The sequence below is a fragment of the Herpailurus yagouaroundi genome, unplaced genomic scaffold (genome assembly GCF_014898765.1).
Source record: "Herpailurus yagouaroundi ecotype Mexico unplaced genomic scaffold, PumYag 190, whole genome shotgun sequence".
Lineage (NCBI taxonomy): Eukaryota > Metazoa > Chordata > Mammalia > Carnivora > Felidae > Herpailurus > Herpailurus yagouaroundi.
In genome coordinates, this window is record NW_024412421.1 from 26,992,108 (window position 1) to 27,006,285 (window position 14,178).

General features: G+C 40.4%; 1 protein-coding gene across 4 annotated transcripts in view; it reads left to right on the forward strand.

Moving 5' to 3' along the window:
* CNTNAP4 (contactin associated protein family member 4) overlaps positions 1 to 14,178 on the forward strand; it is a 256,666-nt gene that overhangs the window by 179,892 nt on the left and 62,596 nt on the right. For all 4 annotated transcript variants that reach the window (XM_040443180.1, XM_040443179.1, XM_040443178.1 and 1 more), the window contains one exon: positions 10,090 to 10,287. In XM_040443180.1, coding sequence (XP_040299114.1) covers positions 10,090 to 10,287 — 198 coding nt within the window. The remainder of the gene's footprint in view (positions 1 to 10,089; positions 10,288 to 14,178) is intronic.

Below are 14,178 nucleotides of genomic sequence, written 5' to 3' on the forward strand. Positions count from 1 at the left end.
ATCAATTTTCATTTAATAGTTAAATTTGCATGAAGCTTTAAACACACAAAATTAAAATGAAACCAGTAGAAAGTTGGCCTAATTTGCAACTTGATTAAAATGTATATTGTTCAGCGAAAGAGCTCAACATAAATCTTTAAAAAATAGTTTAATGGTAATGATTTAAAATGTTTTATTATTTTCAATGAATGCAGTATCTGGGTAGAACATCTAATAATAAACGTGTCTTATTAAGTCCCCAAACAAAAAGGACAGACTTTATTTCTCTGAGAAGATGGATACATGTGAAAGCTTTGGAAAATATTTACTTTTTAAATGTAGGTAAACATAACTTGTATTCTTGAATTTGTTACTTATATACGTTTAAATAGGTATTAATAGTCATGGAAAATGTGTTTGATTAAATGCAACATCCACTTATGAAAAGGGAGAAAATGAAAACTCAATAAATTACCAACGGAAGGAAATTTCCTTACTTTGTTAAAGAGCACTCACAAAAAACTCTCCAGCACATTCATACTTCATGGTGAAATATTGAAATCTTTACCTGTGTTACCAGCATTAACACAAGATGCCTGCTATTATCACTCTGTTCACCATTGTATGGGATAGAGGTCCTTGCCAGTGCAATAAAGCAAGAGAAAGAAAGGAAGGATCGAAGTACTGGAAAGGTAGAACTAAGGTTCTCATTATCTGTCCTCGGCCAGGTGATATATTGAGAATATTCTCCATAATTTACAGATAAACTTTAGGGTGATCACTGGGTATCAAGTTAATATAAAAACTAATTTCATGTCTGCATACCAGCAATAAGCAAAATGAAGTTTTAGATTTTATTTTCAATAGCGTAAAAACATCTCAAATACAAGGTAATAAATCTAATGAAAGATATGCATGGTTTCTATATAGATAAGGATAAAATGCTCATGAGATAAATTGAAATTCTAACTAGATGGGGAAATGTAAAAATTTCATTGATTGGGAAACTCAGTATAGTATAAATCTCAATTCTTCCCATGTAGGTATTGATTCAGTGAAAACCTTAATTAAAATTCCAGTGGAGTATTTATTTGTTGATATAATTGCTTTGGTGAAAACTGGAACGCAGATTCTCAGATTTATCAGCAGATTTGAAGGGACACAAAGAACCATATGGATAGTTGACTTACTCCAAAGGCACTGATATACAGTGAAGGGAATATGGTCTTTCAACCAGTGGTGCTGGGGAGCCAGCAGGGGGAGGGGAGGGGGTGTATATAAATGTCATAAAAAGGAATCTTGATCTCTGCATCATCAAACCCAAAAAAATGGAGTCTGGATGAACTGTGCTGCCTACTGTAGTAGCCACTTGTAACAAATGCCTATTTTGATTCAATTTTTTTAATGTTTATTTATTTTTGACAGAGAGGAAGTTAGAGTGTGAGTGGGGGAGGGACAGAGAGAGAGGGAGACACAGAATCCGAAGCAGGCTCCAGGCTCTGAGCTGTCAGCACAGAGCCCGATACAGGACTCAAACTCACGACCAGTGAGATCATGCCCTGAGCCGAGGTTGGACACTCAACCGACTGAGCCACCCAAGCAACCCTCGATTCAAATTTAATAAAAACTAATTAATAAAGCTAAATGAATTGAAATACATTTTAAATTTAAATTAATAAAAACAAGATTAAGTTAACCGTCCCATTTTCCAACCTCACTGGCCATATTTTAACTGCTCGGCAGCTGCCTATTCCATCGTGGCCAAAAGTTTACATTGAATAGCTCTGTGTCAGGAAGTCACAGTTTTCTGGAGCAAAACAAACAGAAAAAGGAAATATTAAATTGAAGTAGGAGGTGTTTCAGAGGAAGATTCACTACTCAAAAATCAGGCAGTGAATATCTGGGGTAAGAACCTTCCAGGCAAAGGAAATAGCAAGTGCTAAGTGCTGAGAGCAGTGATCTTCCCAGGTGCTTTCAGAAAACAGCAACAAATCTAGTGTGGTAGGAGTGTGGCAAGTTATCTGGGAGTAGTGGGAGAGCAAGACAGTCGAGTCAGGCAGGGGCAGGCGGGGAAGTCACGAGGTCCTTACAACAATGTTGGAAAGTCCCTGATATTTACTTGAATGAGATGAGAAGACACTGGGGACTTTTAAGCACTGATGGATGCACTCTGACTGCCTTCAGTGGGATCATGATGGCTCCAATGTTGGGAAATGCCCATCTAGGAGCAGGGGTCCACACATACACACACATGCATATACACACATACACTCCATAGGCATGGCTATACATAAGATGCAGATCCATGTGTACGTGTGTGTAATGTATGTGTCTCTGTATGTCTGTAGTAGGAGTGGAAACCCGCTTGGACAACCAGTTCAAGTAGTGCAAGAATCCAGGCAAGAGGATGATGGTAGATAATAGCAGTGTGGATGGTGGAGGCAGTTTTGACTTTCTCACCAAGTATGTGTGAGATGTGAGAAAACAAAAGGAAACCAAAATAACACCACGTTCTGGCTTGGGCAGCTGGAGTAGTCGAGTTGCCGACATTGGAGAGGTGGTCAGAAAAGGTTTGAGGGCAAAGACCAGCAGCTCGGTCAAAATTTTACACATTTTGAGTTTGAGATGTCCGTGACACATTCAAAGGAGATACTGAGAAAGGCTGTTGAATATGGGAGCAAAAGTTCCTTTGGATTAATGTGTAATTCTAAAACCTGGAGGATGGTGCTGAAACCATGGCAACAGATATTTGGGAAAATTAGAAAATTAGACTGTATCTTCAAAGGTTTTTCGTGTAACACAGCTAGGCGTCTTCCATTTGTTCTCACAGTCATTGAAGGCATTGCCTGTCTTAGTCCGTTTGAGCTGCTGTAGCAAAATAACCACAGACTGGGTAGCTTACAAACAACAGAAATTCGTTTCTTACAGTTTTAGAGACTGGGAAGTCCAAGCTCTTGGCACCAGCATAGTCAACTGAGGGTCTCTCCTGGGCCACAGACTTCTGGTATTCTCATGTGATGGAAGAGGGTCTCTGGGGTCTCTTTTACAAGATGACTGATCCCCACCCTCATGACCTAATTACCCGATGATTCAACATATGAATGGAGGGGGGCACAAACATTCGGGCACTGCCCACACGCCAAAGCACCCTAAGACACGTGATTCCCGCATGTGTGTCCCTTCAGTGACGGACCCAGCACGGACCCCCAGGCAGCACTTGAGTCAGGTTCTGACAACGTGGTTGTGGTGACAACAGAATCAATATTTTACAAATCTTCCCAGTTGACTCCTCTGTGTACCTAGCTTTGAGAATCACTGCTTTGGACCTGTGCTTCTCCAACTTCACAAAACAGACTGTTCTATTATGTGAGGTTGAAACATAATACATTTGAAAATACTTCACAGAGAGGAAGGGAAGACTTTGCAGTGAAATACAGGAATTTAAGTGTCAAATAACTTTTTGATTTTTCCTGTTCGTACAGCTTGGGTTGTGAGTGACATTTAACAATCTATCCCTGCGTCCTTGTGAATCCTGTGTTCCCACAATGCATCCTGAAGTATCTATCCACAGGCACATGCTTAGAAGGTTTTGATTCTATAAATCAGATACCTCTAGGTTGATAAGTATCTGTAATCTTTAAAACTTTACGAAACATAGACACACACCACACACATACACACACAAGTCTCATTATCCGTGATTGTAACAACGTTATGTTCCGCAAGGCAACAACAGACACCGAATTAGCCAACATTCTCATCAACCAATCAACACATGACCTTGTTTGACTTGTGTTTCAGATTAGAGACACCTTATTTAATACATACTGTTAATTCATTGACATTGAACTCACAACCAACAGCACTGTGACTCACACTTCAACGAGGTTTATTCTAGCACCTGTTTTCTCATGAGGCACGTCACACAGCCTTCTTGCACTCGAAATACTAGACAGCTCTTTAGCACCACACTTCGAGGCCATTGTTAAAAAAAAAAATTGTTTTTGGATACGTGTGGATTGGGCAACTCAAGCTTTTTGCTGTGTGTACATGTCTGTAGATGTACAAGAGTGCCTCGAGTCATGATTTGGGGGTTCAAATAAATTTTAGGCAGTAGGCGATTTCCAGATAATGAGGGACTGCAAATAGTGAGGATTGAATTATATTCACATACATACATATATTATCTTTGTATGGACAATAATTCCAAAATTGATAGGCCATGTGCACTTAAATTATCTAAATGACAAGGAAATTCCGAGTTTCATTTTATGGAATGAATTGTTCCCTTTCTATTAAATCAACATTTACCTTCTCATATTACTTTACCAGTCACGAGCCTTATCGCAGTCAACGAAGCGTCGTGCTAATTCGATAACAACTCTGACGGACATGAAGGAAATATGTATATGCACACATACAGAGGTTAATTTTGCCTCAGCAAAATGATCAGAAAGCATTGATGCTGGAGAGGACATTCCCAACATGTAAAGCCGTTTGAAAAGCAAGCCATTGAGAGCAGATACAGATAATCCAGTTAGGAGTCAGCTAAGTGTCATCAGAAACCCCAGAATATTGAAATACATTCACGCTAAAGTGGCAATCCCAGAATGTAACAACCCAGTGAAAAATACTGTTACAGCTTGAAACGTTCCCTATTGATCTGGTTTTTGCAAATGAGGAAAGCAGGGAGGTTGGGGAAAGAATCATTAGGGAGCAATCAGGGACAAAAACCTTGTCTCCTTTCTCCCAGTCTGAACATTTTTCCACTAGAAAAGGCTGTGTGCTATCAGTGTCACATTGCTTATAGCCAGTAACATATCGTCTAGTTGCATAAATCAAGTATAACAATTATAAAAACAAGGCAAAATGCTGAATCAGTAACTTGTAAGTGGGTAACTTAAAAAAAATCCAGTTATTAGTCTAGAATCATTGTCAAACAAATGATTCCACGTGGATTTAAATACCTTGAAGCATTACAAGCTAAAAACTACAAAGGAAACTTCTTTTGAATGGATAATTTCCCAAACTATGTTAAAGACTGAAAATTCTTTCTAAACAGAGTACTGTAAATATAATTTAAAAATAAGTAGACAGGATAATAGGAATCCCAGTGGCTGTCTCTTTAGAAATGTACATGGCTTTTTTTCTTCTACACTAAATCCACTTTTTCTTTTCTTTTTTTTTTTTTTAAGTTTATTTTTTGGGCGCAGGGGTGGCGCAGAGAGAGAGAGCCACAGAATCTGAGCAGGCTTCAGGCTCCCAGCTGTCAGCGCAGAGCCCCACGTGGGTCTAGAACCCGTGAACCGTCAGATCATGACCTCAGCCAAAGTCAGATGCACTGAGCCACCCAGGAGGCCCTAAATCCACTGCTCTTTCTAAAATGAAATAGCTCTAGGTTCAAGGCGTTGTTTCTCATGATCAAACATTGCATTGTAAGGACAATTGTTTCAGTGGGGAGGGATTGATGAGTGCTTGAGCTGAGGCTTTCAAACTTTGATGATAATGCTAATTCCGTCGCTTAACCTTATTCTTTCTCTCTGCACCACCACCAAGACTCTTACTTGTAGTTTCACTGACTCAGTTTTCAAGCCCAAGGCCTGGGCCTCTGCTCTTTAAACAAGCTCTGAGATTGGGGCTCCTGAGACCATCCCCTGGGAAAGCTGGAGCGTCCTAAGATTTATAACAACAAAATTATTTTTACTCTAGGCATTTCAACAATCAGGACTTCCTGATAGCTCTGAGAGTTAATAACCAACTATCGTTATTCAGATGCAGCCTTGTTTACGTCCAGTTTTGCCCCAGAACACTAGCTGCTCTTCCCTCTCATCTCCAAGGCTTTCCTGAACACAGCACTTCCTACCTGACCTCACAGCTTTTCATCACATCTGTCACCCTCCGCTGTTAATCCTGAAGGAACACGAGCTCTGCAAGAGTGTTGCTTAAACAGCATGTTTTTTCTTTACACTGTTATCACACTAAAAAATAGCAGTCAGCCTAAGATAAATCAGGTTCTTAATTACTCAGGTGCTTTACATACAATCTATATATTAGAAATCTCTTCGGGGAAAGACACCGGTGGACCCAAACTGCCTTTCCATTTTTTTTTTTTTTTTAGTATATTTATTAAATTTCATAGATTTGCTGCCCGTTTCAGCTGTCTTTCCTTACTCATGTCCCTGTGTCTCCTTACTGCAACAACTTAACTCTCTTTGCCTTTGGTAGAGGATAATTAAAAAAAATAATAATACCATCATGACTCTTAGGCAGATAGAAAAATAAAAGCTCAAAAACACATTGTAAAGATTTTAACGCATTGTTCATGAGGAAACTGGTAAGCTGTTACAACCAGTTCAAAGGAGAATCCAGAGAACAGACCTCAGGGCACATCAGTAATGTTGAAATTAATGTGCAGACGGAGGAAGACCTGGCTTCGTCCATAGTAGAAAGGGGGAGTCCCTTGAACTTCTGCCGGATGGAATTTGCTCGTCTGTGGGCAATCATTACTTGTTGTAAGGAAAACAATGCTTTGCTTGCTGAGCCAATAAGTAAGACTAAACACATTAATTAATCAATTAATTAATTAAATCTAGAAGCCTGTGTTAAAGGATAATTTCATATGCATATGTCATGGAAGTTAGAGATAGTGAATTTCTCTGGAGAGATTGAGAAGGCTTATCCGCCCCAGATGCATTTGCCTGCACTCCAAAAGTGATTTAAACAACCTGTGGGCTGGTGCCTGTCCCCAGAGATCTGTGGCGTTCTAGAGCCAGAAGGCCCGTCTCCCTCTGTGGAGGGGAGGAGAAGATGTGCCAGCCATCGCCCGTAATCTCCAAGTCTCATACTTTTGGGGGTCTCCTCTCTTGGGTGCAGACCCCGCATGGGCGGGCGCGTCTGGCGCGCTCTGTATTGGCCCACGGGACATTGGGCCGTAGAGCCTAGAGGCTGCTAAGATTTTCCGTGGGCAGGCGGCCCCTGATCCAAAGACTCCCGTGTCTGTGAGCGGCCGTCTTCCTCCACCCGTGTGAATCTAGATCTCGGTAGCTAGATGCAGACAAACGGATAGAATGCAGATAGGAGGCAAGATAACCAGTTAACTTACAAGTAGGATAATGTGTCACGCCCTCCACAGTGTCAGACTTACTCTTTTGCAAAACTATGAGTTGACAGTTTATAAAGTTCTAAAGCAGCTGAGAGGCAAGGCAAGGCTCACGGCCACCATGGAACCTGAAGGTTGTACTCTCGTCTGGAGAGTACCTTGTCTTTAATTCGTTCATGTGTTTATTCCCTCAGTTCTGTAACTAAAGTCTTTTGGGCGTGTTGTGCCAGCCCCCGTGCTGTGTGCTGCAGATACGGTGGTTAGCAAATCAGAAACCATCACTCTTCTCAGGGAGCCTCCAGGCCAGTGGAAAAGCCCCATGGAATAAATCACAAAATGCTGAGTTACAAATTATGATAAAGTCTGTGTCCTTTACGGTTGTAATTTCTAAACATCAGCTAATGCGATCATGTCGGAAAGAGCAGGAGAGAGGCTCAGGGTTAATAGTTGTGAGAGGTTCCCCTGTTTGCAAAGCACATGGGGCTCTGCATGGCTGCTGGGCACTCATTTTCTCATTGCTCCTCATGATGTCTCTGCTTCGCCCCGGAAATCGAGATTGCCTGATAAATGCAGCATCTGTTTAACTTCATGCTTTGTAGCACTTTTTGTTGAAAAATGAAATCAGCAACACCTGAGTGGCTCAGTCAGTTAAGCGTCTGAATCTCGATTTCGGCTCTGGTCGTGATCTCACGGTTCGTGAGTTGAAGCCCTGCGCCGGGCTCTGTGTTGACGGTACAGAGCCTGCTTGGGATTCTCTTTCTCCTTCTCTCTGCCCTGGCCCCCCTCAAAATGAATAAATATTTTTTAAAAATGAAATCATTTAAAGAAACTACCGTAACACTGAAATTTTAGAATTTCAAAAGGAAACATTTCTGGGCACGGTCCTTCAAGGGATGTCGTGCACCACAGCCTTGGATTTCTTACCCCTTAAAAGACCTTTAGAATCATGTGTTTACTGTGACCCAGTGGATGCTAAACTCTAGGGAAGCCCCTCTTGGTGTGAACCAAAAGGCAAAGAGGCAAAAGCAGGCATATTGCCCTGTTCCTGTGGCAGCTACCCAGCCAGAGTCAAGCTTCCTCATGCTGTCCATTGATTCATTACAAGGAAATTTTATTGTTTGCTGAACAATTAAAGCAGACTCCAGTGGAGGCTAGGTTAGTGGATTTGCCTGATTAATGATCATGAACTTCTTTTTTTTCTTAAAGATTATGTACTTCTTTTGAGAGTGCGAGTGAGCACACGCAAGTGAGGGAGGGGCAGGGAGAGAGGGAGAGAGAAAAATCCCAAGCAGGCCGAGGCGGGGCTCGATCCCACAAACCGTGAGGTCCTGACTTGTGCCGGACCAAGAGTCAGCCGCTTAACCGACTGAGCCACCCAAGCGCCCCAATAATCACAAACCTCTAATAGCGAAGGTTGGGTTGGCTAAAATCATAGAATTTCAGACCTATGATATTGTCCTGTATTCTGCCAGTTTATTTTCTAAATTTGGAAATGGAGGCTCAGATTTTACCTGACTTTCTTAAGGGCATATCTACTCAATATCTGCAACTCAAATATCCTGACAGTCTCTATACTATGTCACAGTCTGGCCATCCATAATTCATTTCATTAGCTTTTATATCATGTCCTCTTTAAGGAAATTAATTTACTGATAAAGCTGAATGGTGAGGAGAAATGCAAAGCAGAAATAAAAGTAACGGCTATTGTTTCCAAGAAAAATAGTGATGCACTCACACATAGAAGGCAATAAGACTGTCAAAGCTGCCTCCCGTCTTACTTAGCAGACAGACCTTTCTATCCAAAATTCTGGTGACCTGGTGAGGCATGGGAGTGAAATCTCTTATCTTGTTGTGATTGTCGATCCATGTGAATGCATTAGCTAAAGAGAGGGGAGGAAATTCTACCTACTGTTTCCTCCAATTTGGAATAGTCCTCTGTAATACAGAAGAGTTATGTGACTTAACATCACATAGATAGCAGAGTTTTGACAACTTCCAATCTGTTTCTTACCTATTAAATCAGAGGACTTTTGATTAATCTGTTCTTGTGCCTGCATCTATCACCGTAAATATAATGCGAAGTCAATTTCTGGGAAGGTTGAAGGCTAGATACAATATGCCTATCTTCCGTTACAAACATTGTAGGATTTTTATTTCATTTCATAATTTTGGTAATCATTATGATGGTAATGTTTACAGACATTCAAGTGTCGATAGGGATTGCTCTAGCAAGCACTCAAAGATATTTTAGTTTTTATTTTAGTTGAGTTGCTGATGCTGTATCAGGTGTGTTCAGCTCAAGGAAGCAACGTCCTCTTGTATTCCATAACTATGCACATCACACAATACCAAAATGAATATTTAAAATTCGATTTAAAAAGAAAAGAATGGGCACTCATAATTAAATGTTGTCTGAAGAGAGAGATATATATAGCCCATAAAAATCTGACCTTTCTTTGCTGGTAAAGGGAATGGTAAAGGGAATTTTTAAGAGTAGAAAAATCATCGCTTATATCATATAATTTAAAATATTTCAGAAATTCACAGATACACCTTTTTTCACATCGTAGCATCCCCGAATTCAGGGTGTGTCAATAATCAACAATGTTTTATAGTTATAAGAGGCAGCTTTTTCTTTTGTTTTTTTTAAGTAAAATCATGATGCATCTTTAAAAAATAGAATATTGGATTCAATGAAATGAAATGTGTCGCAAATTTTAATAATTAGTTTTCTTAATATTTTTCACCATAAACATTTTCTGGTTAAATTATATGGCCACGTAAAATAAAAATGATGGCAAATGCATGGCAGTCATATAAACTTCAGGGAAAAGAGTGACTTTACTATAATTTAGATATTTTAAGAACCCATGTGTTGAAACCTCTCAGAGAGGTTTGATGACTAGAAAAATTTGACTCAGATAAAAGGTGATTTTGATTTTCTTTATTTATTTTAACTTTTGCAGACTAGTGATGGTCTCCTCTCTTTCTTCCCCATTTCCGCATACAAGAAACTGCATGGACCGTCATACAGCACAATGGCTCTGACCTAACAAGAGTCAGAAACACTAACGCAGAGAACCCATATGCTGGGTTTTTCGAGTATGTGGCCAGCATGGAGCAGCTCCAGGCCACAATTAACCTTGCGGACCACTGTGAGCAGGAGCTTACCTACTACTGCAAGAAGTCACGGCTTGCCAATAAACAAGGTAAGGAAACTGAGGCACCTGTCCCTCTGTGCACATGGCACCGGCACTTTACTTTAACCAGCTCCCGAGGATTTGAATCATGCCGTGGTGGTGGTGGCATTCGGCCACGGAGCGTGTCTGCCCACTGTATACTTAGCAAACATGTCACAGTCTGGAAGTCACAGCAATGCTTTTGCCCGAAGAAAGAACAAGGTCAATTTACTCTGAGCTTTGTTCAAAACCTCGATTGCCTTCGGAGTCTCTTCCTGGCCTCAGTCAGATAACTCTACAGAAAGGAGCTTCATTCTGATCCTCAATGAATGCTCAGTGTCTATCCTTTAGAAAGGGCAGGTGACACATACGGTTTGTTTTATCAGGAAGAGAGTTAATGAAAATATGACTCCCTTTTCTCAAAGTGACTATTCTGTGCGACTCTTTTTTCATGGATTGTTGGCAGCTAGCCTCTGGGTAAAATTGAAAATTAGAATAGGCTGCTGAAAACAGTTTATTCAGCAGTTTAAATCGGAAATCAGAAAACCATCTTTTAACTCTTTCCTTTATTCTACTTTTAATAACCAGTCTGCTCTTCAGTTCTGTGTTTGGTTTTGTTTTCCCGTTAGAACATCTCATTATGTGACGGTATCTTGGGCCCCACCACCCAGTGCTGGCGCAGTGCTGGAATTTACTGCAGGCGCTTTCCATCTGGCCTCCCGTAGGCATCCCTCATATCTTCTCATCACCCAATGTGTAATCTAGAATTTAATCTTCTTGAAGGGAATTAAGCTTTAAGAAACACGACTTCCGTCATGATGCTTTTCTACTTAACGAAGCTCCAGGCCTTCCTCTTTGCTGTCCGTCCAAAACAGACTCTTGTCTGATTCATACCATTCCCTAAGACACTGTTTTCTAGGAGTAATATTGAGGTATATTCTTCTTTAGAAATTAGAAAGATTCTGAGACATCTGCACAATAAAGCTACTTGGCGCATGTTTACCCCTGTTTGTTATCTTAAGAGAGGTCTGAATACCATGACAACAATTTTAAAAGGCATGCATTTCATATGTGAATGTCATATGTCATATGGGTCAAGCAGAAAGATTTTGAACCCTTTTTTGTTAAGTTCATTTATTTATTTTGAGAGAGACGGAGAGAATGCAAGCTGGGAGCTGGGGAGGGACAGAGAGAGAGAGAGAGAGAGAGAGAGAGAGAGAGAGAGAGAGAGAATCCCAAACAGGCTCTGCAGAGTCAGCACAGAGCCCCAGTTGGGGCTCAAACTCGCAAAACCGTGAGATCGTGACCTGAGCGAAAATCAAGAATCAGATGCTTCACTGACTGAGCCACCCAGGTGCCCCAAGATTTTGAACTCTCGAGATGACATTTGAACTTGTTGCTTCCAGTTAAGCAGCTCTTCTACTTACTGTCCACCCACGTAATACAACCAGATTATTCTTTCCCTTATGACTGGCTTCACACCCTCTCCTCCTTTTTCTCCTTCCTCTATTTCAGAATGTCCTCGTTTGGCCATTTACCCCCACCAACCCTTCCCATCTTGCTGGTCTCCTCTCACATCTTACCCCCCCTGAAACCTCAATCCCATTTGTGAATGACCATCAGATAATTACAGTGTAAAGAGCATAAGACTTAAAGGCAGGGAGAGATGTGGGTTCAAATTCCAGGGCTCTTGTTGATTAGGTATAGAGCTTGGATAGATGAATCTTTCTCTTCCATGACATGGGGCCAGTGGTACCAACCTCACAGGGTGTGGCAATAATTGGATGACATAGCACAGCACGTACAAAGTGCCTGAAGTGAGCTTCTCTCTTTTCAGCTCTCTGGTGCATCACGGTTATAGTTCACGTAGCAGTTTAGTATGCAACTGATTGTTCATTGATGCTTAGAATCTAAAAACATAGATAAGCAAATATGGAAGTGTAATCTAAGAAGAATGAGAACCTTATTTATGGAAGGACAAATGAATGAGATGCAACAAAATGAACTGAGTTGCCTAACTAGAAAAGAAAGACAAAAGGGAAGATAAGCATCAAAGTCACAAATCAGCCAAACTCTGGAAGAAACAGAAAACAAAATCCCCAAGGGGTTGGCAAGCAAGCACCACCCAAAGTAAAGAGCACAGTATAGAGTGTGAAGGAACCCCTCCCTTCATGGCCAATGGTGCCCATGCATCTGGGTGTTTCAGCCAGGCTTGAGAGCCACTAGTAAAGAAAAGGCTGTAGAACAAAGGGTGATGATGCTTGTTACATACACAGATTTTCGTCAGGTCCATCACCCAAGAACTCATATGGAATGAACTTGAGTTTGAAAATAGAGAGAACAGGGGCGCCTGGGTGGCTCAGTTGGTTGGGCACCTGACGTCAGCTCAGGTCATGATCTCACCCTTCGTGGGTTGGAGCCCCGCCTCGGGCTCTGCGCTAAACAAAACAGAGCCTGCTTCGGAGTATTTGTCTCATTCCCTCTCTCTCTCTCTCTGCCCCTCCCCCACAAATTCTCTCTCTCTTTCTCTCAAATAAATAAATATATAAATATTAAAAAAAGGAAAATAGAACAATTTGGAGTTTAAGTTCACAGTAAGAAATACACAGGGAAGAACAGGAAGGTGGTGTCAGACAGGTTAAGTTTACAGTTTCAGATCTTAAAGGTAGAGCAGTTTCAAATAATAATGGTGCCGTAACTGTGGACGAATAAAGTGGGATGCGTATGAAAATGAATTTTCTGCATGCTGTGGAGCTATGACTCAGCACATTGAAAAGGTGATCAATGTGGATACTCAGGTCATTTGGGATTTTAACTATGGGAAGGGGAATGTCCTACCATGATCACTGATATTTTATAATTTTAATTTTTAACTTAGAAAATTTCTCATGACTTCCTTAATTCTTTCCTATACTTACTTAAATTCTTCAGGACACTGGAAAAAGTCTTAAAGGGAACCGCATGTCCTTGGTACTTTAAAATATTCAGTGGTTTCAAGGAAGATTGGTGAAAATATTATTCAATATTTAGGAATAATTTATTTTCTTTTTAATCTATGAACACATGATGTTTAAGCAGTATATTGGAATATACCTATTAAATGTTTCAAGATGGTTAAGTTAATCATGCAATTAAAAAAAAATGAAAAACCTTGATTATAATAATGTCTTTATCCATAACACAAACTTCCAGTTCACTTGGGTTTTTTGGCATGGTATGTGCTGGTATGGAAAGGAACACTGGGAAGAGAGGTTGTCAGCATTAGTAGAGGTTTAATCAAATAGTAAGTTGTTATGAGCATTGACATTTGTAAATGAGGGAGAAATTAGTATAAGTCCATATTTTCAATAGGGCTCATGGCAGTAACTTAAAAGTTTTGAAAGTCAACAGAAAAATGATCTAACAACTTTGAGGAGCTGACTGATTTGATGTCACATTCTTCCCATGCCCTGATTCTCAAATGACTATGATTTTTCCTCACTACCTATTGTTTTTTGCTAAGACAGATTGCCTGCATTCCTCACCTGAATGTTCTGTCTATTCTTTGTGCTAGTTCTTTGGCATCATGTTTAGTCGTAACTCTGAGAAGGAGCTGGAAGCTGAACATTCATCATAGAAAGCAATGCACTTGGCTAAGGGAAACTTTGTTTTGAGTGTAGCGTTTGCTTCAGGCATAAAGATCTTTCAGTGTTATTTCTGTAGTCTCCAAATAAATAGCCAAGCCATTAAATGGAAGAAAAAAACCCCACATACTTCCAAATAGATCCTAAATCATAAGGAGGGGGTGCCATGCAATGCCTAATGTAAATAAACAGCTCATGTGTTTTTAGTTGAATAAATGTATTGAGATCGCTGACTTTCCATAACATTCTGTAGTGTTTTAATGGGCATTTTCATGATCTCAAATCAATTTTGCTTCTG